The sequence below is a fragment of the Bubalus kerabau genome, chromosome 2 (assembly GCF_029407905.1).
Source record: "Bubalus kerabau isolate K-KA32 ecotype Philippines breed swamp buffalo chromosome 2, PCC_UOA_SB_1v2, whole genome shotgun sequence".
Classification (NCBI taxonomy): domain Eukaryota; kingdom Metazoa; phylum Chordata; class Mammalia; order Artiodactyla; family Bovidae; genus Bubalus; species Bubalus kerabau.
This window is the reverse complement of record NC_073625.1, coordinates 38,876,268-38,900,566: the sequence shown is the minus strand read 5'-3', so window position 1 is coordinate 38,900,566 and position 24,299 is coordinate 38,876,268. Positions and strand designations below refer to the sequence as shown.

The 24,299-nt window shown below is 45.6% G+C and overlaps 2 protein-coding genes across 7 annotated transcripts; both read left to right on the top strand.

Moving 5' to 3' along the window:
* Window positions 1-1,854: 1,854 nt before the first annotated feature.
* On the top strand, window positions 1,855-3,576 carry LOC129643230 (beta-defensin 11-like). The gene is made up of 2 exons (XM_055567485.1): window positions 1,855-1,912; window positions 3,440-3,576. The coding sequence occupies exons 1-2, from the start codon at window positions 1,855-1,857 to the stop codon at window positions 3,574-3,576; spliced, it is 195 nt and encodes a 64-aa protein (XP_055423460.1).
* An 810-nt stretch (window positions 3,577-4,386) lies between these two features.
* On the top strand, window positions 4,387-15,556 carry LOC129643232 (beta-defensin 33-like). 6 transcript variants are annotated; one of them, XR_008710178.1, is made up of 4 exons: window positions 4,387-4,699; window positions 5,204-5,345; window positions 5,545-5,583; window positions 7,942-8,481. XR_008710178.1 is itself a non-coding variant. In XM_055567486.1 (2 exons), exons 1-2 carry the CDS (start codon window positions 10,268-10,270, stop codon window positions 13,545-13,547), a joined length of 186 nt encoding a protein of 61 aa, XP_055423461.1. In that variant the 3' UTR covers window positions 13,548-15,556. The 6 variants fall into 6 exon arrangements, 1 of the variants encoding a protein (XP_055423461.1); XR_008710176.1 differs by having other exon boundaries at window positions 4,888-5,345; XR_008710177.1 differs by lacking the exons at window positions 5,545-5,583; window positions 7,942-8,481 and adding an exon at window positions 13,420-13,545 and having other exon boundaries at window positions 4,888-5,345.
* Window positions 15,557-24,299: the final 8,743 nt, after the last annotated feature.

The window sequence follows — 24,299 nt, the reverse complement described above, 5'->3', positions numbered from 1 at the left end:
CAGGGCCCTATCGTGTTCTCCCTTCTGCCGGCTTAATGATTAAAGCCATCTTTCTGTTACCTCCAAACTCTGCCTCCACAATTTTTATTCAGCTCTGGTGGACAAAGAAAACCAAGATTTTGGCGGTGACTGTGGCTAGCCTGTGTGGGGATCAGGTCGGGACCACTGGGTCTCTTCCCTCAGTGCACCAGGGGCCAGAAAGAAAGAGCGTGGCTGTCTCTGCAGATGCTGGGAGTCAGCAAGTCTTGCCCAGGGAGTGAAACTGCCTCTGATCGAGTTAGACCCTTTTGGGCCTGAAACAGCCTTTCATGGAAATAGTGTATGTGTTAGTTGCTTAGTCGTGTCTGACTCTCTGCAACCTCTTAGACTGCAGCCCACCAGGCCCCTCAGTCCATGTGGGACTCACCAGGCAAGAACACTGGAGCCGGTTGCCATTTCCTTCTCCAAAAGGAACTATCAGTTCAGTTCAGTTGCTTAGTCGTGTCCGACTCTTTGCGACCCCATGAATTGCAACACGCCAGGCCTCCCTGTCCATCACCAACTCTCTGAGTTCACTGAGACTCATGTCCATCGAGTCAGTGATGCCATCCAGCCATCACATCCTCTGTCATCCCCTTCTCCTCCTGCCCCCAATCCCTCCCAGCATCAGGGTCTTTTTCAGTGAATCAACTCTTCACATGACATGGCCAAAGGATTGGAGTTTCAGTCTCAGCATCAGTCCTTCCAAAAATCACCCAGGACTGATCTCCTTTAGGATGGACTGGTTGGATCTCCTTGCAATCCAAGGGACTCTCAAGAGTCTTCTCCAACACCACAGTTCAAAAGCATCAATTCTTCAGCACTCAGTTTTCTTCACAGTCCAACTCTAACATCCATACATGACCACTGGAAAAAACATAGCCTTGACTAGATGGACTTTTGTTGGCAAAGTAATATCTCTGCTTTGCAAATGCTATCTAGGTTGGTCATAACTTTCCTTTCAAGGAATAAGCATCTTTTAATTTCACAGCTGCAATCACCATCTGCTGTGATTTTGGAGCACCAAAAAATAAAGTCTGACACTGTTTCCATTGTTTCCACATCTATCTTCCATGAAGTGATGGGACCGGATGCCATGATCTTAGTTTTCTGTATGTTGAGCTTTAAGCCAACTTTTGCACTCTCCTCTTTCAGTTTCATCAAGAGGCTTTTTAGTTCCTCTTCACTTTCTGCTGTTACGGTGGTGTCATCTGCATATTTGAGGTTATTGATATTTTCCCCTGCAATTTGATTCCAGCTCGTGCTTCTTCAAACCCAAAAGGAACTATAGAAATAAAGAAAGTGAAGTCTCCCAGTCATGTCTGACTCTCTGCAACCCCATGAACTGTAGCCCACCAGGCTCCTCCATCCATGGAATTTTCCAGGCAAGAGTACTGGAGGGGGGTGCCATTTCCTTCTCCACAGGAAAACAGTGGGCAGATTCAAAGCCCTGGAAGGGTGAGGGTGGGGCTGGGGAGCATGTAAGCAAAGGTGCAGCAAGAAGTCTGTGCCCCTGCCTGGGGAAACAGGCAAGCCTGTGCCCCTTGCCACACCCCTGCCCATCAGCTGAACTGACTGCCAGGGAGAAGTTTGTGGTTAAAAGGGCAGCAGGAAAGCTTTTCCTGGCCTTTCCACAGCCTCATTAGCATACAAGTGACTGCCCCTGCTTTGTGCTATAAAGGACACTCCCATGACACACAGGGAAGAGGCTTAGTTAACCAGTTCCTAATAACCAAACCACAGCCAGTGCAGAATTCCTCCCAGAACCTGGGACCTTTATAAAGCAGCAAGCGCAGCCTCTTCTCCATTGTCAGCCGTAGAGCTCGGGACGCCAGCATGAGGCTCCATCACCTGCTCCTCGGGCTCCTCTTCCTGGTCCTGTTTGCTGGGTCAGGTGAGCTCATGGCAGCCCCGGGGGGAGCCGCAGGCTCTCTCTCCTGTTTCTACCTCCTTCTGTCCTGCTACCCCCATCTACACATGGTCAGACTAAACCCACCATATTTGATGCTTCTGAGAAGCCAGCACTGAGTCCTTCAGAAGGAAGAGGGGGCTGAGAACTGCCCTGCAAAATTCCTGGTTGTTTCTAAGCCATTGTAGTGAGTCAAAGCTTCTGAGCCTGTCTCCTCATTGGTTTCATGAGGAGTAAACAAAAGATGCCTCAGTTAAGTGACTCTCCTTTTTTTCTTTTCAAAAAAGCAAGAAATTTGATTTTGTCCCATGACAGAAGCACAGAATGTCGCTTTATAAAACTCTCTATCTGAAGGGTGGCAGCTCTAGGGGACCAGAGAAGTCCAGAGGAGAGTCAGCCCGAGCATGGGCTTCAGGAGCTGCCCTTGGGATGCTCCGTGCTCAGTCTCCTCAGCAGGAAGGTCCTCTAGGACACGTCGCTGATGCTCCCATCGCTCCATAGATGGGAGGCAGCACATCCAAAGCAGTGTGCAGGATCGGCTGTCTGATTTTCATCTTACCCTTGATATTTCCTGAAATAGGATGAAAATAGGTAGGAAGGAAGGAGGGAGGGAGAGAGGGAGGGAGGGAGAGGCTGCGGAGACTGAGACCTGAGACAATTGATTAGATGTCAAAATCAAGTTGAAAAGGCCTTGTTTAATCAGTGTTGTTTATGACTGTAACCCAACTCTTAGCACAATGGCAGCAAGAGAGGACAGGGGTGTAAGGAATGTGGCCTCTCAGTGCCTGGGGCGTGGGTTCAATCCCTGGGCAGGGAACTAGAGAGGGACCAGAGGTACCTTGTGGTCAAGAGGAAAAAGTCTTGTGAGGAAGACTGGAAGGCCCCTGGTCAGGCATGTGAGAGGACGTGAAGGCCTCTGGTTGGGAGGAAACCACAAAGGGAGGAGGAGAGGGGCTGACTGGCACCAGCGCTGAGAGTGTTCTGAGTCAGTAGAGACCAGGATACAAAACTTTTTTTTTTCTGAACCATTGTCACTGTCAGCTGTAAGTTGCTTTGAGAGTAAGTTCTCTTTAAACGGTTCTTACACTTTTAGCTGCATCTTTTCCTCCTATCTCAGCTCTGCTACTTGACTGACTCCATGAGTTGGAAAACTAAACGGTGAAAATAGAACCCGTGGGGGGGCTTCTGACTCCTGGTGGGAAGGTGGATGTAGCAGAGCTTCCCAGTCTTTGCCCTCATGGTGGAGCTGACCCCGCACACAACTGGGGTCCTCACACCCCAGTCCCTCAACCTCTGGTTCTGGAAACGTGAGGGACCACCAGAGCCTGGGCACGGTCAGTGTCTGTCTGGAAGCTGGTCTACGGGGTCCTGGACTCATATCTTGTTGTCATGAGGCCGTGTCCACATCTCAGCACAGAAAGCCCCAGGGCCTTGCTCAGAGGGGACACAGCTGGCCTTCTTGAGATGCCGCTTTCCTGCTGACACGTTTTTGCCTCTTTGTTCTCTTTTTATGATTTACTCAAGGAATAAGTGGTCCTCTAAGCTGCCATAGGAAGAGAGGCGTCTGTTTTCCGATCAGGTGCCCTGGACACATGAGACAGATTGGCACCTGTTTCGGGCGCCCAATAAAATGCTGCAGGTCGTGGTAGAAGACGACGAAGATGCGGCCGGGACCTAAGCGGAGACAGAAACTGTGCCCTTCGACAGAATGTCTAAAATTTAAACCAGAATAAATTTTGTTCAAGTTAAAGAATCTTGCCCACTGGTCACTGAGGTTGTTGTGTGGTGTCTGATCCCAGGCGAATTCCGAAATCCCTGAGGATACTATCTGAGCTCCCCGCACGAACCATCGCGGAATTGTGGTGGGGTGCTCTGTGCTCCCACGGGTGTGAACCCCTGTTCCTTGGGGGCCTGACCTGCCCCAGCCCCTCTGTCTACTGTCCTTCCTGCTTCCCAGCCCAGGGCACCCTGTCCTGCCCCACGTCTCCCCTCAAACATGAACCCCAGGGGTCCAAAATCACCAGCACACCAGTCCCATAGGAAAGCCCCCACCCCCACCCCAGGAGGAAACTCCCCTCCCCTGTCCCCCTGCCGCCCTCACTTCCATTTGGTTTCTGCTTCTTATACCTGCCTTGTGCACACTGGATACACTTCTGATTTCCTTTTGGGCTATAAGATCTCTATAGACATGGACTTGTCCTATTCTGGTATGTGCTGGGCATTGAGACGAGATATTGCTTCACAAATTGTCATCAACTGAATGACAGAGTTGACATGAACAAAGCATGTCTCTCTGTGTGTACATGATATGATACAACTAGATGCTATGGAAAAACAAGTCCTGTGGAAAGCACAATTCAATGAAGACAACACAGCACAGAACACAGAGACCGCAGGGGGCGGGGCGAGCATGATGACCTCAGCCTGCTTGCAGTTTCTTCAGAGGGTTTGCTAGTTAAACCAAGAGCCTTGCTGGTGCATGCTGTACGTGTGAGCAGCTCTCTGGTCTTTGCTCTAACTCTTTCCTCAGTGCAAGCTGAGGTCACCAAGGGGATGGTGTTAGGAGACAGGGCCTTTGGGAGATGATTTGGTCATGAGGGTGGGACCCTCCTGGGTGTAATGAGGGCCTTTATGAAAGAGACCCCAGAGAGATGCCTCACCCCTTGTGCCCTCTGAGGACACAGGGAGAAGACCACCGTCCACCAGCCACCTGCTCTATCTTGATCGTGGAGCTCCCAGCCTTCAAAACTGAGAAATAAGGGTCTATTGTTGGTAAGCCACCTATTACAATACCACATGTAAAATAGATAGCCAGCAGGAATTTGCTGTGTGACTCAGGGAACTCAAACAGGGGCTCTGAGACCAGCTAGAAAGGTGGGATGGGGAAGGAAACGGGATGAAGTTTCGGGAGGGAGGGGGCATGGGTGAACCCATGGATGATTCTTGTTTTTCTATGACAGAAAACCACGAAATTCTGTAAAGCAATCATCCTTCAGTTAAAAAACAAAGTGCAAAAAAAGAGCCACCTGGCCTATCGTGTTTCTGTTTCAGTAGCCTGAAAGGGCAGACACGTGACAAGAAAGAATTGCAGCACAGGTGGAATTAAGGTACCTCATCATCTGGCCTTAAGATAGGGAAATGACGTGGAGTATATGGCTGTGCACAATGCCATCTCATTACAAGGAGCCTTAGAAGTGGAGGAGGGATGCAGACCAGTGTCAGAGATGCATGCTGAGAGGCTAAACCAGCCTCTCATCAGCTCACACTGATGTGCAGAGGCCATAAGCCAAGGAGGGCAGGCAGCTTCTAAGCGTGAGAAGGAAGGAAGCCTCCAGAAGGAACAGCATCCTGCTGACATCGTGATTTGAAGCCAATGAGACGCATTTGGGACTTTGGATCCTCAGAACCACAATAACAAGTATGTGTTCCTTTAAGCCACGTAGCTTGTGGCAATTTGCTACAGCGGCAACAGGAAATCAATACAGCAGTAGCTTAAAATCATGCCTTGAGCCTAAAATTAGCAGCTCAAAAGAGACAAACCTGTGTGTGTTTAATGGAGGAAAAAAATGAAAACAGCTGTCAACATTTTACTCAACTTTATATTTCTTTTTTCACAGAAATACCCATGGTGCATCTGCCAACTCTTCATCTCGAAGGTTGTATTTGGGACTCAGTCTTACACCTCATATATCTTGTATCCCTTTTATCCTTTATTTTTAGTTTGTTTTATTATCATGGAATATTTATCTGCCATTAAGTGTGGTTTCGGAGAAGGCAATGGCGACCCACTCCAGTACTCTTGCCTGGAAAATCCCATGGACAGAGGAGCCTGGTAGGCTGCAGTCCGTGGGGTCACTGAGTCGGACACGACTGAGTGACTTCACTTTCACTTTCACTTTCATGCTCTGGAGAAGGAAATGGCAACCCACTCCAGTGTTCTTGCCTGGAGAATCCCAGGGACGGGGGAGCCTGGTGGGCTGCCATCTATGGGGTCACGCAGAGTCAGACACGACTGAAGCGACTTAGCAGCAGCAAGTGTGGTTTGGTGGTACTGTTTTTATCATAGTCTTTGTTGGGATTTCAGTTTTGAATTTCTACTTAATTTTAAGTTTCATTCTTGTATCTGTTGATGTTTTATTGCCTTAACATTTCTGGGTGTCATGTTGGACTCCTGCATGGGAGGAATGCTCGTGTCATTTCAGCACTGGGAAGATGATGGCTTTCCCATGTGACTCATGAACCAAATGGGCTCATGCTCTGGTCCATGGCCAGCCTTTCCACCTGGGTCCTGGGTCTCATTTCTCATGTTTACTCAGGAGTGACACCCAAACCCTCTCTACGTCTTGCCCCTGTCTAGTGCAGCTACAAAAACTAAAAGCAGAGACTTCTCTGATGGTCCAATGGTTAGAACTCCAGCTGCCAATGCAAGGGGCATGGGTTCATCCCTGGTCAGGGAACTAAGATCTCATATGCTACAGTTCAGTTCAGTTGCCCAGTCATATCTGAGTCTTTGCAAACCAAAGGAATGCAGCATGCCAGGCCTCCCTGTCCATCACCAACTCCCGGAGGTTACTCAAACTCATATCCATCAAGTTAGTGATGCCATCCAACCATCTCATCCTCTGTCATCCCCTTCTCCTCCCACCTTCAATCTTTTCCAGCATCAGGGTCTTTTCAAATGAGTTACTTCTTCCCATCAGGTGGCCGAAGTATTGGAGTTTCAGCTTCAGCATCAGTCCTTCCAATGAATATTCAGGACTGATTTCCTTTAGGATGGACTGATTGGATCTCCTTGCAGTCTAAGGGACTCTCAAGAGTCTTCTCCAACACCACAGTTCAGTGGCATCAATCCTTCGGTGCTCAGCTTTCCTTATAGTCCAACTCTCACATCCATACATGACTACTGGAAAAACCATAGCTTTGACTAGATGGACATTTGTTGGCAAAGTAATGTCTCTGCTTTTTAATAAGCTGTCTAGGTTGGTCATAGCTTTTCTTACAAGGAGCTAGCGTCTTTTAATTTCATGGCTGCAGTCACCATCTGCAGTGATTTTGGAGCCTAAAAAATAAAGTCATCTATTGCTTCCACTGTTTCCCCATCTATTTGCCATGAAATGATGGTATCATAGGCCATGATTTTAGTTTTTGGAATGTCAAGTTTTAAGTCAGCTTTTTCCACTCTCCGCTTTCACCTTCATCAAGAGGTTCTTTTGTTCCTCTTCACTTTCTGCCATAAGGGTGGTATCTGCAATCTGAGCTTATTGATATTTCTCCCAGCAATCCTGATCCAGCTTGTGTTTCATCCCGCCTGGCATTTTGCATGATGAACTCTGCACAGAAGTTAAATAAGCAGGCTGACAATATATAGCCTTGACTTACTACTTTCCCAGTTGGAACCAATCTGTTTTTCCATGTCTGGTTCTAAGTGTTGCTTCTTGAGCTGCATACAGGTTTTGCAGGAGTCAGGGCAGGTGGTGCATCTCCTTCAGAATTTTCCACAGTTTATTGTGATCCACAGAGTCAAAGGCTTGAGCATAGTCAATGAAGCAGAAGTAGATGTTTTCTGGAAATGTCTTGCTTATTCTATGGTCCAACAGATGCCAGCAATTTGATCTCTGGTTCCTCTGCCTTTTCTAAATCTAGCTTGTACATATGGAAGCACTCAGTTCATGTACTGTTGAAGCCTAGCTTGGAGGATTTTGAGCGTTACTTTGCTAACAATCAACAGTCTGCATTGATACCTAAGTTTCTTCTTTTCAGAAGACTAACCTATTATGCAAACTACATCTGTACCTGTTGCCCTCTAACTATGCAGAAGCCACACTCTGCATCTAGGATTCTTTAACTTATTCTAGCCACGTCCTGGTACTTAACTTTATGGCATCATAAACTTCCCCTTGTAGTTTGGTACCTCTCTTTGCTCTATTTTAACCTCTTGTTGATGCTTAACTTTATGGTGCACTCTTTTTGGAAGCCACCCCGTAGTGGTTTGCTTTCCCCCTTTTGAATTACAGGAAGAAAGTCAGCAGGAAATCCCCAAAGGACAATGGACTCAACAACCGGGACCAAGTGCCAGACCCAAATACCTAGCTACCTGACACTGGCCTAGTGACTATTTCCAAACAGTGCAAAAAGAGAGAATTCAGGACCCCTACACCTTTTGTCCCGTATCTCCAAGCCCTGACTGTGAGTCCAACTGTTTGATCCCCTGCATTCCCGATGAAGGGGAGACAGGCTCCTTGAGGCAGGAACCTATTGTGTTCTCCCTTCTGCCGGCTTAAGGGTTAAAGCCATCTTTCTGTTTGCCCCAAACTCTGTCTCTGCAAATTTTATTTGGCTCCAGTGGGCAGAGAAAACCAACATTTTGGTGTCAACAATGCCATCGAGTCTGGCTGTCCCCCACCGCTCTGCCAGGAAGACTCCTGCCAACGGGGATCAGGAGGCATCCTGTGTGACCTCACTCACCCCTTCCTCTGCCTTTTGTTGATCTGGCCTTTAAGCATGTAGCTGTAGACAGGAGCTCCCAGGTGTCTCTGCTGCAGTCCACCTGAGAAGGGCAGAGGATCCATCTGCAAGGTAGGTTTCCAGGAGAGAATCAGAGACATCTGTAGTTGAAGAAGGGGTGGGAATAGATGGGTAACAATTAGGGAATCAGTGTAAAGAAACACTTTCAGTATAAAAGTACAAGAGAGAAATGCGGCCAATGCCTATAAGTCTATACTTTCTTTTCTATTATTGTAAAAGTACTGTTGGTGGGGCCAAGGAAGTAAAACCCTCACAGCTATTCTGTAGAATTAAGTAAGACTTCTTTAAACAGCTTGCTACAAACACTTGCTCTGTTTTTAGGTTGATGTCACTAAACTAAAATAGAATTCCACTTAGTGAAAGATTTAAATGCTGATCAAAAGATGAAAAGTGAAAACATTTTATTGCTAAGTTGCCTCAGGACAGAGAGAAAAACGTTAGAACGTATACTTCAGGTAAGATGGAAGAGAGGTGGTGAGGGAAGGCTAGAGACCATGATGTATTATGAACTGCTTTGACCTGTTATGTTGGGAATGGGTGAGTGGGTGCTTCTGCTCGGGAACACTTTGGGATAAAGCAACTTAATGGACTCTCTCCAGACCTTCAAAACCCTAAGGATTATGCCCAAGCCTTCCTTTCTTTTCTCCTTCCCTCCCTCATTCCCTCCATTCATCCATTTATTTATTCACTTATTTGTTGACTTTTCCACAATAGTACCTATTCATAGAAACAAATGTTTAACTACCTGCTCTATGCCAGCCACTGTTTTAGGTGCTGAGACTGTAAGATAATAAAACAGGACTTGTTACTTTGCAGACTTACATATAAAGAAAAAGAAAGATATGAACACTGTAAAGCAAAACCAAATGGAGAGAAGGAAGATATGCAAAAAATATCAATGATTTATCTGGTATGTGTGTGTGCTAAGTCACTTCAGTTACGTCCAACTCTTTGTGACCCCATGGACTGTAGCCAACCAGGCTCCTCTGTCCATGGGATTCTCCAGCAAGGATACTGGAGTGGGTTGCCATTCCCTTCTCCAGGGCATCTTCCCGACCCAGGGATCAAAACTGCATCTCCTGCATTGGCAGGTGAGCTCTTTGTCACTAGGGCCACCTGGGAAGCCCCTTATCTGGTATCCTTTGGTGCTTTTCACTCAGGAATACATTGATGAGTTATCTGTATTAAAAAATACTCTAGCCCATAAAGCCTCACCTGATTGTGGTCTATGCAAGAGGTTGCTTAGGATGGATCAATTCTCTCTGGAAATGGTAGCAAAAAAAAAATATTGAGAGTGACAAAATATCATTTTAATTTCCAAAACTCCTTCTCATTTTTCGATTGTAAAATGTGTATGTGTGATGAGTTGTTGTTGTTCAGTAAATCCGTCATGTCTAAGTCTTTGCAACCCATGGATTAAGGGTGTTTATTCTGAAAAGAGAAATGGACAGATACAGAGACATGAAATAAAGGTGAAAAAAAGAAATGAATAGTTTTCTAACAGAATTCAATGTTTCATGATTTTTCTCCAAAAAAATGAACCAAACCTCAGAGCCATAAGCAGAAGTGAGAATCAATGTGGAAACCCTGACTTCCTGCAACCCACTTCCTTTATGACAGGCAAACACTTGGACCATGTGTCGATAGATGAAACATCCTCAAATTAGGCCAAGGCCCAGCTGAATATCTCTGCTAGGATAAAAGCACTTTCTTTCCAGCTGAAATTTTCAAACTCTCTCCCAGATCGCCTGCCCCGATTCAGGTGTGCCACCAGACACTTGTACTACTTGGAATTCTAAAAACTGCTTTCCCATCATGAAGCTACTGTACCTTCTCTTCCTCTTACTTGTGTGTCTTATCCAGACAACATCGGGTAAGTGGCAGATGCAACTGGTCAGGTGATATGGTGCATGACCTTGGAGCCTAGAGTAGGGAAGTTCAAGTTGATTCATCAACCAGTGATGTGCTAAATGGAATAATATAAAATCTGAGAGAAGCATAGCATATGCGACATGCTCCATTTTACAAATAATGAAAGAGAAGCTTAAAGAAGTGAAAAATAGCCTCCCATGATTGCCCTTAACTAGTTGGTGGTAAACCCATAAATTGTAATGGTGATAGAAAACATTTACAGGGGACTTTATGGCTTACGAATCATTTCCATGTGACTAACAGTAACACTAATAATAATAGTAAATCATGTTGACCACTTCCAATCCTAAAGAAAGGCAATGCCAAAGAATGCTCAAACGAATACACATTGCACTCATCTCACACGCCAGTAAAGCAGTGCTCAAAATTCTCCAAGCCAGGCTTCAGCAGTACATGAACCGTGAACTTGCAGATGTTCAAGCTGGTTTTAGAAAAGGCAGAGGAACCAGAGATCAAATTGCCATCATCCTCTGGTACATCGCAAAAGCAAGGGAGTTCCAGAAAAACATCTATTTCTGCTTTCTTGACTATGCCCAAAGCCTTTGACTGTGTGGATCACAATAAACTGTGGAAAATTCTGAAAGAGATGGGAATACCAGACCATATGCCTGGCCTCTTGAGAAATCTGTATGCAGGTCAGGAAGCAACAGTTAGAACTGGACATGGAACAACAGACTGGTTCCAAATCAGAAAACGTGTATGTCAAGGCTGTATATCATCATCTGCTTATTTAACTTATATGCAGAGTACATCATGAGAAATGCTGGGCTGGAAGAAGCACAAGCTGGAATCAAGATTGCCAGGAGAAATATCAATAACCTCAGATATGCAGATGACACTATTCTTATGGCAGAAAGTGAAGAGGAGCTAAAGCCTCTTGATGAAAGTGAAAGTGGAGAGTGAAAAAGTTGGCTTAAAACTCAACTTTCAGAAACTAAGATCATGGTACCTGGTCCCATCACTTCATGGCAAATAGATGGGGAAACAGTGGAAACAGTGCCAGTCTTTATTTTTTTGGGCTTCAAAATCACTGCAGATGGTGGCTGCAGCCATGAAATTAAAAGACGCTCACTTCTTGGAACGAAACTTATGACCAACCTAGATAGTATATTGAAAAGCAGAGATATTACTTTGCCAACAAAGGTCGCTCTAGTCAAGGCTATGATTTTTCCAGTGGTCATGTATGGATGTGAGAGTTGGACTGTGAAGAAAGCTGACTGCCAAAGAATTCATGCTTTTGAATTGTGGTGTTGGAGAAGACTCTTGAGAGTCCCTTGGACTGCAAGGAGATCCAACCAGTCCATCCTAAAGGAGATCAGTCCTGGGTGTTCATTGGAAGGACTGATACTGAAGCTGAAGCTCCAATACTTTGGCCACCTAATGCAAAGAGCTGACTCATTGGAAAAGACCTTGATGCTGGGAGGGATTACGGGCAGGAGGAGAAGGGAATGATAGAGGATGAGATGGCTGGATGGCATCACCGACTCAATGGACATAAGTTTGAGTGAACTCTGGGAGCTGGTGATGGACAAGGAGGACTGGTGTGTTGCGATTCATGGGGTCACAAAGAGTCAGACACGACTGAGCGCCTGAACTGAAGTGAACTGAACTTCCACTTTAACTAAAACAATGAAACTTTTAATGTCTTATCCCAAATATATTCCTCATAGCAATATTTATGAGGCAGGCCATTTTACAAGATGGGAGCAAGAAATGAAGTAATTTGTTCAAAGGAGTGCAGATTGAATGTAGGGAGCACTTTAACTCAAGCCCAAATGGGTTTGACTCCAAAGACCTTGCTTTATTTAATATTCAACAATTGCAGAAAACTGATTTACTTACTGAATTACATAAAACCAACAAATACCCTAGCTCAAGTGTGATCTGTGCATCACTCGGGACATACTTATCCTACAACGTTATGTGTTGCTCACCTGCAATCCAAGCTAAACTGGGTGTCTTGCATTTTGCTGGCAGCCCTCCTCAGGATAAAGCATGCTCCAGGCTGTGCTGTGGGGACAGCGCCTCCAGACCTTAGCATCTTCCAAGAGCCAAAGTTTATTCTTGCTCTAATGACGCCAACCCGGGAGGGCCTGGGTGCTCTGATCAGACCCCCGACCCCCAAGGAGCAGCCACCACCGTGGGTGCTGCTGGTCCTGTGTCTGAGCAAAGCGCTCTCAGGACTCTCGTCCTTGGGATTAAGGGCCCCAGCCCTGAAGGGAAATGTCAGCTCCGCTCAGAATTCATTAACGAAGCAGGTCCAGTTGTTTAGTCACTCAGTTGTGGTCCACTCTTTGCAACCCCATGGACTGTCGCCCACCAGGCTCCTCTGTCCATTGGATTCTCAGGCAAGGATACTGTAGTAGGTTGCCATTCCCTTCTCCAGGGGATCTTTATGACCCAGGGATCAGAGCTGCATTTCCTATGTCTCCCCCATTTGTAGGGGGATTCTTTACCAGCTTAACCATCAGGGAAGCCTGAGGGAAGCCCAGTAGACCCTGTTTAAATGAATGAGCATGATCACCTTCCTATAGAAAAATTTAAGTCCCCTTCTCAGTTCTTAGTATAATTTTAAAAAATGTGGAAAATCATTCTAAGCTTGTAGGTCACATCAAACCAAGGAGAGTGCCAGTTGTGTCCCTGTGGACTGTAATTTGGAGATCCTTGCTATACAAGACAGAGAAGGCAATGGCACCCCACTCCAGTACTCTTGCCTGGAAAATCCCATGGATGGATGTGCCTGTTAGGCTGCAGTCCATGGGGTCGCTAAGAGTCCAGCACGACTGAGTGACTTCACTTTCACTTTTCACTTTCATGCATTGGAGAAGGTAATGGCAAAACACTCCAGTATTCTTGCCTGGAGATTCCCAGGGACGGAGGTGCCTAGTTGGCTGCCATCTATGGGGTCGCACAGAGTCGGACATGACTGAAACGAGTTAGCAGCAGCAGCAGCAGCTATATAAGATGAATTCTGGTAGCTTTAGTTACACAGGTCTTATTTATTTGTTTGTTTTTCACCTCCTCTTCCTTTATAGGGAAAGGAAAAAAGAAAAACCTTGAATGTGATAAAATCGGTGGTGCCTGCAAGTATCAGAACACTGATGGGTGTGTCATCCTGCCTGGAGAATGCAAGAGTCAGAAGAAACACTGCTGCAGAGTCTAGTTTCAGCATCGGAGCATCCATAGCAGCAGCAGACACTCCCCACGGCTGAGTCCTGTTTAAAAAGAGACACTGCTCACTCAGGTCCTGTGAGGTCTTTCTGAGTGCATGACATCATGAACTGGATGGGAAGATTTCAGTTGGAAGTCTGGCCACACCACTCGTTAGCTGATTAACTCTGGACAGGCCTTGACTTTCTTAGGTCTCAGTCTCTGCTCCTGTGACTGTTAAAATGGATGTTCTCCACAACCTAATTTGTTGGTGGTGGGGTTTAGTTGCTAAATCATGTCTGACTCTTCTGTGACCCCATGGACTGAGTCTGTGCGATTTTCCAGGCAAGGAAACTTCAGTGGGTTGTCCTTTCCTTTTACAGGAGATCTTTCTGACCCAGGGATCAAGCCCACATCTCCTGTGTCTCCTGCATTGGCAGGCAGTCTTTATCACTGAGCCCCGGGAAACCCAACCTGTTAATCTATGTCTACAAATGTATGGACTGAGGGAAAGAGCTTTGAGTGTGTGTGTGTGTGCGTGTTATAGTGTGAACAGTCACCAAGGTTTTGTGTCCCTTTGTGGAAGGATATCTGTGTTTCCATTGGCATATGGGTTTCCACATGGTCAACATGTGCTTAACATCACAAGAGGCAGCAAACTGCTTTCTGAAGCAGCTGTGGTCACTGCTGATAATCTCAGTGGCCTCTGAGTTCCCAGTCTCTCCATGTTCCCATCCCTCGTCACACCTCCATGTACAATTTATAGTGTTTCTCTGTTAAAAGGATGAAGGACAAATTCTCTAGTGTCTCAGGTCCTTCACCCGTTGGCCATACTTTCTCGAGTTTCATCAGCCTGGTTCTCAAACTAACCCCTGACACAGTGTCAGTCGTCTTTCTGGCGTATTGTGTTCTCCTCACACTGAAACACACTTAAGCTACTTGTCCTCTGACTTTCCCTGCCTGATTTGTACTTTATTTCTTAGTCTCAGCTCACACATGGCCTTCACTGGGAAGACATCCTTCATTCACCCAACTTGAGTAAGAGAAGAGACTTTGGTTCCATGGCCTCAGCTACCAGTACACTTTCTAGCACACAGTAGGTGTTCAATAGATGTTGACAGAATAGTCAATGAATAAAGAAAACGATAGAATGAGTCTTCAGCTTTCCAATGCAATTCAGGGATTATCCATTAAATGTGAATTCGTCAGTTCACTTTATTCAGGAAGTTCCATCAAACATGAGTCCATCATACAGCAGAAGTGTTTACCATGTGATGAAGACCATTTATTTTCTTCCCAGGCACACACTTGTGTGAGAGTCACACAAATTAAGCATTCTACAACCTAAAGAAAGAACAAAAATGTTTGTTTCTGGAAGAAAGTCTTGAGATCACTATCCCAGGGAAGAAATAATTCAGTTCAACCAGGAATCCCCAAAATACACTGCCAGGAAAGCATTCTGTCTTATGCACCTCTTTTCCCTCACTTTGTCCCTCCTATTACACTTGCTTGTTCAGTAGGAGAAAGGCTGATTTTCAAATTTGTTGTGAATAGAAGTTTTATACTGTAATTTGGAAACTAGGATCAGAGAGTGTAAACAGCTCTCTTGGGCTGACATTTACCGCCTGTTATTGTGCCCTCTGAAATGCGCCATTGTGGGGTTATCAGATGTCTTTTGGAAACAGCACATTAAAATTTTGTAAGTTTGTGTTTTCATCTTCCTGGCAAGGGATCTCGCTGAAGACAAGATGGTAGCACAGCCCTAAGCTATTTACTAAAATCTGCGGACATAATGACACATATGTTCCACGCAGTTGAAGAGTGTCAGCAATACTCTGAAGGTCACTCACCATTCCCAGGCTAAGAATATACCCTTGCTTTCAGGGTTTCTAGGATAAGTCTTACAATTAAGATTAAAGATCTAAACATTAAGACCCTGAAGCCAAGGACCTAGAATGGTCAGGGCACCAGCTGAGGGGAGAGAGGTTTCTAAAAGAGAAAAGGAATAGCCCGCCTGGCTCCAAACCAGGACTAAGGTTGGTTTGGGACTTCTCTGGTGGTCCAGTGGCTGGGAGTCCTCCTGCCAGCGCAGGGGACATGGGTTTGATCCCTGGCCCTGGAAGATCCCACATGCCTCGGGGCACCTAACCCCATGTGCCAAGTGGCTGAGCCTGCGATCTCGAGTCCAGGACCCGCAACAAGGGAGGCCACTGCAATGAGAAGCCTGAGGACCACAACTAGAGAGGAGCCCCCAGTTACCGCAGCTAGAGAAAGCTCGGGTTCAGTAGCAAAGACCCAGCAGCAAAGACCCAGCAAAAATTAAAAAAAAAAAAAAAAAAAAAAAAGGTTGCTTTTCCTGCCTCTTAGGAGGTGGGGGAGATAAGCGAGTGCCCGCCAAGGACCCTCTAGTTCCAGCCTGTCCACTCTGGGTCATTAGTAGAGGTCACCAGCTTTGGAGCCCAGGTTGAGTGGTCAGAGAGCTGGCTCTCATTGACTTTGGCCTGGGGGGTCAACGCCCTGTGGGGTCAATGCCAGGGCTGGCAGCAGGGTCACACTCCCCACTCTGCCCCACTCATGGACATCAACCTTGTTTCCACTTTCTTGAACTGCTCATTCTACCCACAGGCTGGAGGGAACGCACTAGCACTTGGCTTCCAGCAGAGAGCTTGCTCATCACAGGTCCTCACACCTGCAGCTCTGTGCCACATGGTGGAGGCTGTCCTGATGCCCACCCATGCCACGCTGGGCTTCATCATGGCAGCTGTGAGTCAGGAGCTCTGACCTCTGGACCGCCCATCGCTGGGACCCATCGATGTCCTAGCGCTGTGCCGAAAATCTCACATGAGGAGTTCTGCAGCTCTGTCTTAATTCTTACCCAGGACATCCCCTCAGAGCCCAGTGGAGGAAGGGAATATACACCGTCTTCTCTCTGATTGAAAGTTAGCCCAGTGGGGAAACTGACTTGGGGTCACTCATCTGAGTGAGGCCACAGAATCGCTGACTGTGTCCAGTGAGCCCACAGCAGAGATCAGCTTTTTGACCAGAGGCAGACAAAGGATGGGGTCTGGGGGTGGGCATTGGGGGAGCTACTGCATCCATCCAGCCCCTGCTTGCTTAGTTCATTATCTGTCAGGTTTTGTGAGCTAATACCCTGGGAAGCACAAGGAGCCCTGGGCAGTGAGACCCAGTAAAGAAATGATTGGTCAGATGAGTGTATTTACATTAGGTGGCTCAGGTGGTCCAGAATCTGCCTGCAATGTGGGAGATCTGGGATAGATCCCTGCGTCAGGAAGATCCCATGGAGGAGGGCATGGCTACCCGCTCCATTATTCTTGCCTGGAGAACCACATGACAGCCGAGCCTGGCCAAACCATGGGGTCACCAAGAGTTGGACACGACTGAGCGACCACATGGTGTGATGTGATGATGGGAGGAAATGAGTAAGGGGAGACAGAGGATGAAGGGTGCTGGACACCAAGCTCAACATGGCGGAAAAAGACAAGACTCCCTGCAGGAGGCGAGGCGATGGCTCTCAGGGACCCTCCAGCGCCTCTCAGCCACACCAGCCACTCTCCTCCCGCACATCGAAGTGATCTTACTGCCCTCTGAGCTGTTCCATGACAGTCAGCACTTCTGTGATGTGGGGAGCAATCACACAGGGGCTCAGACCCCCGCCTCCCCTTCTTTTCTCACCCTGCTACCGCTTGCTCAAGATATGGGGAAGAATATACATCTGTGTTTTTTCCCAAAATGCCGTGGTTCTACCTATATGAATTATCTCCTAAAGAATACCTCTAAGCTTCCTCTTTTTTCTTGCTCTGCAGCCAGGAACAAAATGCCCCTGGAATGAGGCAAATGGTAAACTTTAGGTACTGCTCTCAGCTCAGATACACGTCAGTAGGTGGAAGGTTTAAAAAAGGAGACTATGTATGTTATGATATGTCATCATATTAGACTTTGAAGAAAGCAGATGATGGTTTGTTTCCATTCTTTCCCATTGATTTCAGGGTTTCTTCTCTATGCCTCCAGGCCAGACAGCCTTCTGCAAACCCGGCTGGGAAACTTCCCTTTTCTACTCTTCCCAGATTAACATCCCTGAGGTGCTTTGGGGACACCAGGGTATCTCTCTGAAAGTGGAGCAGGTTGGAGAAACGAAATTGAACCCAGATATGACAGGGAAATGCCAGAGACCATTTTCCCGGGATCACTTGAGAAAAGAAGACAACAAAGATGAGGAGGTAAGATAGCTTCAAGGCTGGTTCATAAGAGACTTCTCACAAGTTCCTGGAAAGGAGAAAACAAACAGCACTTCAGTGGGTTGAATAAAAAGCGACCCAAAGCTTCTTTTATAGGTCCAATTAGGGCGATTGCATGTGGAAGAGAGTGTTCAATTCTGATCTGAATACTAACTGAAATAGTCGCTGGACTTCGAAACCATGTGACATGAACAGGAGCAACGATTAACAATGTTCCAGGCAAAGCTGGAGGGGTTTCTTTTGTTAGCACTTAATGGGTGCAGGACCAGAAGAGAACAACAATGATGATGACAGTAAAAATAAGAATGAATCGATGGGATGTCTCTTGCAGTCCAGTGGTTAAGACTTGGCCTTCCAGTGCAGGTGATGTGAGTTCCAACCTTGATTGGGGAGCCAAGATCCCACATGCCTTGTGGTCAGAAAGACAAAATTTAAAGCAGAAGCAATAGGGTAACAAATTCAATAAAGATTTTAAAACGGTCCACATCAAAAAAATTAAAATCTAAAAGAATGAATAAAATTGATGGAGCACTTACTCTATGGGAACCTGTGAATAGTTCAGATGACGTTTTCCCATTTGCTTTCATGGAGTTAGCACCATCCACTACTTCAACTCAGGCACGAGTACAGTCAAGATACAACCTTTTATTTTTCCGATAGTCACTCTTGCACTAAACCAAATGGGACTTCGAGAAGGAAAACTATCACAGGGTTTAGGACTCACTTCTCTTCAGATGCTGAGAGGTGTCTTCGATCTATTGTAGCATGTCACTTGGCTAAGTTTGTACAGAAGACGGTCCCCCTGTGTCTGACAATGGGCTTTAACTGTGCTCTAGGAATGACCCTGCTGATTCAGGGCCCAGTCCAGGCCATGGTCATGTCTAATGACCGATAAAGCCTCATGTTCTTGACTCTTGTGCTATAAAACACAGCATAGTTCCAGGGTAAGTGAAAGTTGAAGGGCTTTGCTCCTTAGCAAAAGCCTGAATCAAAGATGGCATCTTGAGATCGAAAAATGAGGAGGCTGCTGGGTATAATCAATAAGTCCGTTTTTTACCAAGGTCGGGGGAGCACCTTACTTCCTCACAGAGCAGGACTCCAAGGCTCCCTCTGAGGAGCCACTGGGGCTATTTTGTTGCTAACCTGGTGTATGCGGGTGGGAGCTTGGAAATAGGAATCTATTTTCCTAAGATTTGTGAAAGGGTAACTAGTCACATGGGAATATATCAGGGAAGGTATTCCTCATTGTTTGGGGACTAACAGAGCATAGAGGCTGCCTGGTCCTAATGGTTATTAAACAATATCTATTAACTACAAGACCCTGCCGACAGAGACATGATTCACCACACAGGCCATTTCTGGGCAGGGTCAACAGAAGGACGGCAGGAGCTGCACAAGCCCAAGATGGCATCAGTGATGCTAACAGACATCCAGGCACCCTCCTCCTGGTTTTCCTTAACCTGCTGTTTCTCTCTTCTGTCCCCGGGCTTTGGCTGAGCCTTCCCTAACTTAAGTCTCAGCAGCTGGGGGTGAGATTTCAGTTTTTTCTCACCCAGAAAATCTTGGGCTTCTCATAAGAAATGATCCCCCTTATTCTGAATGAAGCATTTTTCTGTAACAAATGTCTTCAGAGTGACTGACTCAAGAATTCTTGTATTTTCCCTCTCATCTCAAGACGATGGCTGATTACTCATCCTACATTTATGCAATTAATCAGAACCCACCAAGTGAAGTGTATTGAAGGTGATTATGATGGCCTTCCTACAACCAGAAGTAAACTAGTCTTACATTATACCAATACTAATATCATCCCTAATGGTATCCATGGGGAAAAAATAAGACTAGAGATACTCAGTGTGGAGTTCGAGTTTGTATGTGGTGAAATTAAAGTTGGAATCAGGAATCTGACTCTAGATACTGAATTCTTTATTACTGCACGATGTTCTATGGGTCTCCTTCCTCAAGGATTAAGTATTAGAATCAAGTGAAAATTATTATACATTTTAAAAGAATGATAAATTGGATCACGACTTTCCATACACTAGTGATAATCTAGAAATTAGGATTTAAAAATATTTGTATATTGACTAAGTTGATTTTAAAATACCCTGTAAAGGGAAAACTTGCAAGAATGAGCAGGATAATTTTTATAAAGAACAACGCAGTGATTTTCATTACCAGTTATTATAATTTATGATGATGCTGAGGCTTGAAATATGTTACTTTGGCTGAGGAATTAAAATAAAATAAAACTTGAGGCAAAACAAAGAAGCCAGAAACAGTACACTGGTTGTTCATCTGCTAACCTGTTCTGAATTTTCTTTAATTATTCATGATTGAAAGTCAAGTGAAAGTGTTAGTTGCTCAGTGGTGTCTGACTCTTCCTGACCCCATGAACTGTAGCCCACCAGGCTCCTCTGTCCATGGGATTTCCTAGGCAAGAATACTAGAGTGCATTGCTGTCTCCTCCTCCAGGGGTTCTGTCCAACCCAGAAATCTGCATAGCAGGCCGATTCTTTACCATCTGAGCCACCAGGGAGCCCACTCATCACTGATTGGGACCCAGTTATAGAACTGGTCCTGGTCACATCACCACAATGCCAGTCACACTCTTTCTTTCCTGTGAGATTGTTCAGGTTTTGGAAGAATGCTCGTGTCTCTTGTCCTTCCTCTTTGTCCCCCGCTTCCTGGGCACCTTGCCTCCTGTCTCCGACCTCCCACCCTAAACCTGCTCTGTAAACAGCAGAGAGCTGTGGTCCTGTCAAGGCCTGCTCCCTCCCCAGAGGGAGGAGAGTGACACCTGTATGGAGAGGCGGCCTACTCAGCAAACTACAGACGGGGCCACGCCTTGGACAAGACAAGTGAACAAGGAAGACACCGAATAACCGAACCTCTCTCAGGACTCCAGCCTCGGGCCAAAGTGGCTTAAGGGTCACATTTGCTCTGTGAATGAAAACACTGTTGCAACATTTGTGTTCAGTCGCTCAGTCCTGCCAAACTCTTTGCAACCCCATGGACTGTAGCCTGTCAGGTTCCTCTGTCCATGGAATTTTCTAGGCAAGAATTTAAAGCATAATAACTGTCTCCCTCCCACTGCCTACCCTGCCATGGAAAACAACATCAGTCCTAATGATAAAACATTCGATTGTGTAGATGTGAGAACTGTCTGCTTTTATTTGCACAAGAGGAGACTTGCTCAGGGTCTCTTGTGGGGTTCCTCAGCTGGGCTGCCTCCATCAGCTCGGCTTTATATTGCAGCAAACGGTGAATGCCCGGCAGGGTCCTCTGAAGGGCTCACAGCTCGGTGTCCCTTGCTTCAGGCAGATTCCACCCCGAAGATGGCAGGGTCTTTCAAAATTGAGCACCCTAATGCTGTTGGAAAGGGAAAAGACATTTATATGAAGCCTTGTGGAAGTCCCATGAGGAAATCTGGGGGTCTCACCATCTGACTGGGATCCCCTTCTATCCCAGCTAAACACCAATAGTAAACGTCCCCCTCATATCTCTCACTCTCTGTTCTGATGCAAGATGTCAGTGTTGCTGATGAACCTGGTTCGAGAAGATCCCACGTGTGGGAGCAACTAAGCCCCTTAGACACCACCTTGAGCCTGTGCTCCGGAGCCTGGGCTCCACAATGAGAAGCCCCTGCAACGAGAAACATGTGCCCTGCAACTGGAGAGTAGCCTGTGCTCTCCAAAACTAGAGAAAAGCCCGCGCAGCAATGAAGACCCAGCACAGCCAAAAAAAAATATATATATATACATATATATATATACACCCTTGCTGTCACAGGAACACCTGGTTGTTAACCGCAGGGTCTGTAACCACTGCCCCGTGTGCCTCACCAGTCACCCCACCTCCCCATCATGCAAAACTCACCCAGCTCTCACAGGCTCGTTAGATGGAAGCCTTGTCCAGCAGAACTCAAGGTCACACCATGTCATGTGGCAAGAGGTCTCCGGTCCAGGCCTCATAAAGGAAGTTTGTCTCATACTGGGTTATACCAGTCAAGTGATTCAACTGATTTAGTTCACAAATCATCCAGCTCATTCCAGGGAAAGGAGAGGATGGAGAAAGTTACCAGGAATAAGGCATTTAAGGTCATGAAGATGCAACAATATGCTTTGGAAAGAATTCTCTAATCACTCAATGCCTAATTTGAGTGTGGAAGTGACCTACTAGTAGCTCTGTCATGCTTTACTTTCTGATCATGGTTAACTGAGGGAAGGAAAAACCAAGTAATGATAAGAAAGGGCATCCTGGTTGGTATTTACCGGGCAGTACCTGGAAGAGGATCAAGAGAGCTGTGTGGAAGACACGGAGGAGCCTCATTGTCCCGGAACGGAGGTCCCGGAAGGCCTGGTGGGAAGGATCAAGGACACAGTCAGAAGTCCGAGGAGCTCAGGGCCTCCAGGACCAGAGCAGACAGGACCTCCTGCCCCGGGGCCCCACGCCTGCCTCGGCAGGAGGAGTGTGACTGCTCCGTCCTTTCTGGCTCCCTGAGCCCCAGCTGTCACTCGCCTTGGGTTTGCTCAGACCTGGGCTTTCAGATCTGGGGTTGAGGCCCTCCTGTGCCCACATCTATGGAGGCGGTGTCCCCATGAGGCAGAGGCTGGAGCATCCAAAGCCAGTGGTAGGGCGGGAGTCCGGCTGTCTCAAAAGGAGGGTAAGGCCAGACCCTTGCGGGTGAAGAGGTTCATTAGAAAAGATTTAGAGCCCAGTTGATTGGATCTTCAGGGCTACTTGAAAGGAAGATCCAGAATGGTGGTGGGTTATAATCTTCCTGGAGAATCCACGTTAAAGGAAGAAAAAGTTTGTATTGGTTAAAAATTAGTGGAGAAATACACCCAATTATTTCTAGGATTTTAATTTTAATGTTTACTTTCATTTAAATCTATCACAGTTTTTCCGATTATAAAAAATAATACACATCAGAAAGTTTCAACTAAAAACACCCAAAATTTCAAGTCATAAGTAAATGCAAAAATGAAAGATTTTTTAAAAACCCATAGGCCCACCCTTCAGTTATAACTACTACCTACAATTCAGAATATTTCAGCTCTTTTCCTTTGCAAATGAAATTGTGTAAATATTTATTTTTGTTTTAAAACATACAATCTTACTTCACACTCAATGCCAATGTGTTTTTACCACTTAAATATTATCTTGGAAAAATTTTGTATCTGTTCAAATGAATTTGCCTCATAAATTTGTATGACCATATATATATATATATATATATATATATATATATATATCTTGAGAAATTTATATAACACTTTTGTATAAATTCCTACAAGTAGAATCTCTCTCTCTCTCTCTCTCTCTCTATATATATATATATATATATATATGTATGTATGCATTTTTCAAGTTTTAATGGGTTTTTCCCAATTGCCCATGCTAGAAACTGTTGTACCATTTTATCCTCTTACTGACAATGTTAAAAAGTATATTTGACAGCCAATATTCTCATTACTAGTGGTTTTAAGAATTTTTTCAATTTTTCCAAATTGAATGAGGGAATATTTTCTTTTTTGTTTTAATATATTAAAAAAATTGTTTCTGAGGTTGAACATTTTGAAAAATGTTTTATGGTTATTTTTATCTTACACTTTACCCATTTTTCTATTCATCTTTCCTTGCTGACTTCTCAGAATCCCATGTATATTAAGGTCACTAAACCTATATTCTATGTGTTGCAAAAATTGTTTCTGGCTTGCTTTTGGCTGTGTGCTTGCTCATCTAATAGATGAAATTTATAGCTACCCTTAGAGATTACATTTGGTTTTCTTCAAAGATATTTATTAGTATGTTTATCTACTTCTGTCTGTATTCCTGGTTAGTTTCATCCTTAATTCTTTCAGAACTGGAATGGAGGCTCTTCTGAAAACCTATGACAGACAAGTCCCCAGCAGTGACCTGAGAACTGTTGCTTGCACCATCCAGCACTATGAATTTCCTGAGCCCACAGACATGCCCTCACTCCCACATGTCTCATATGGAAGGCTGATGTCTGAGTTCACATCTCTGTCCGCTTAGGAAACCTAGTCTTGCATGGAAGAGAAACAAGCTCATACATGACTGGAAGGAACTGAAAATGATCAGGGCCACCCTGGTGATCCAAGTACAGCAGGCCATCTAGGGGAGGACGGGGGCGAGACACATTTTGTACACCCATCAGAGCACCTAAACCACACAGCCTGCCTGGCACCTAACCTAGTCCTGGTCAGAGACGGTTCTCTTCCTTCTGCTTCTCTGTTTGTCTCTGCTGGAGGCAGCACTGAGTGATCTGAGCTATTAATAACACAGCTCCTCGAGTTCAAGATAATCAAATCTCCCTCTTCAGTCTCTTTCAGAGTGCATGGCTAGGCTCAGTGATTCTCTATTACCAAATAACATTTAAATTACTCCATCAAGTTAAACACAATGTTATCACTTTATTGACTGATTCTTCATTGAAATTACAGGTTTTACTAAAAAAAAAAAAAAAATAACACGTGGGTGAT

Excerpts from the sequence above, each read along its gene's own strand:
- LOC129643230 (XM_055567485.1), top strand. The coding sequence starts at position 1,855 with ATGAGGCTCCATCACCTGCTCCTCGGGCTCCTCTTCCTGGTCCTGTTT. Across the intron at positions 1,913-3,439 it reads GGTCCTGTTTGCTGGGTCAG|GATTTACTCAAGGAATAAGT; the intron begins GTGAGCTCATGG and ends TTCTCTTTTTAT.
- LOC129643232 (XM_055567486.1), top strand. The coding sequence starts at position 10,268 with ATGAAGCTACTGTACCTTCTCTTCCTCTTACTTGTGTGTCTTATCCAG. Across the intron at positions 10,326-13,419 it reads TCTTATCCAGACAACATCGG|GGAAAGGAAAAAAGAAAAAC; the intron begins GTAAGTGGCAGA and ends CTTCCTTTATAG.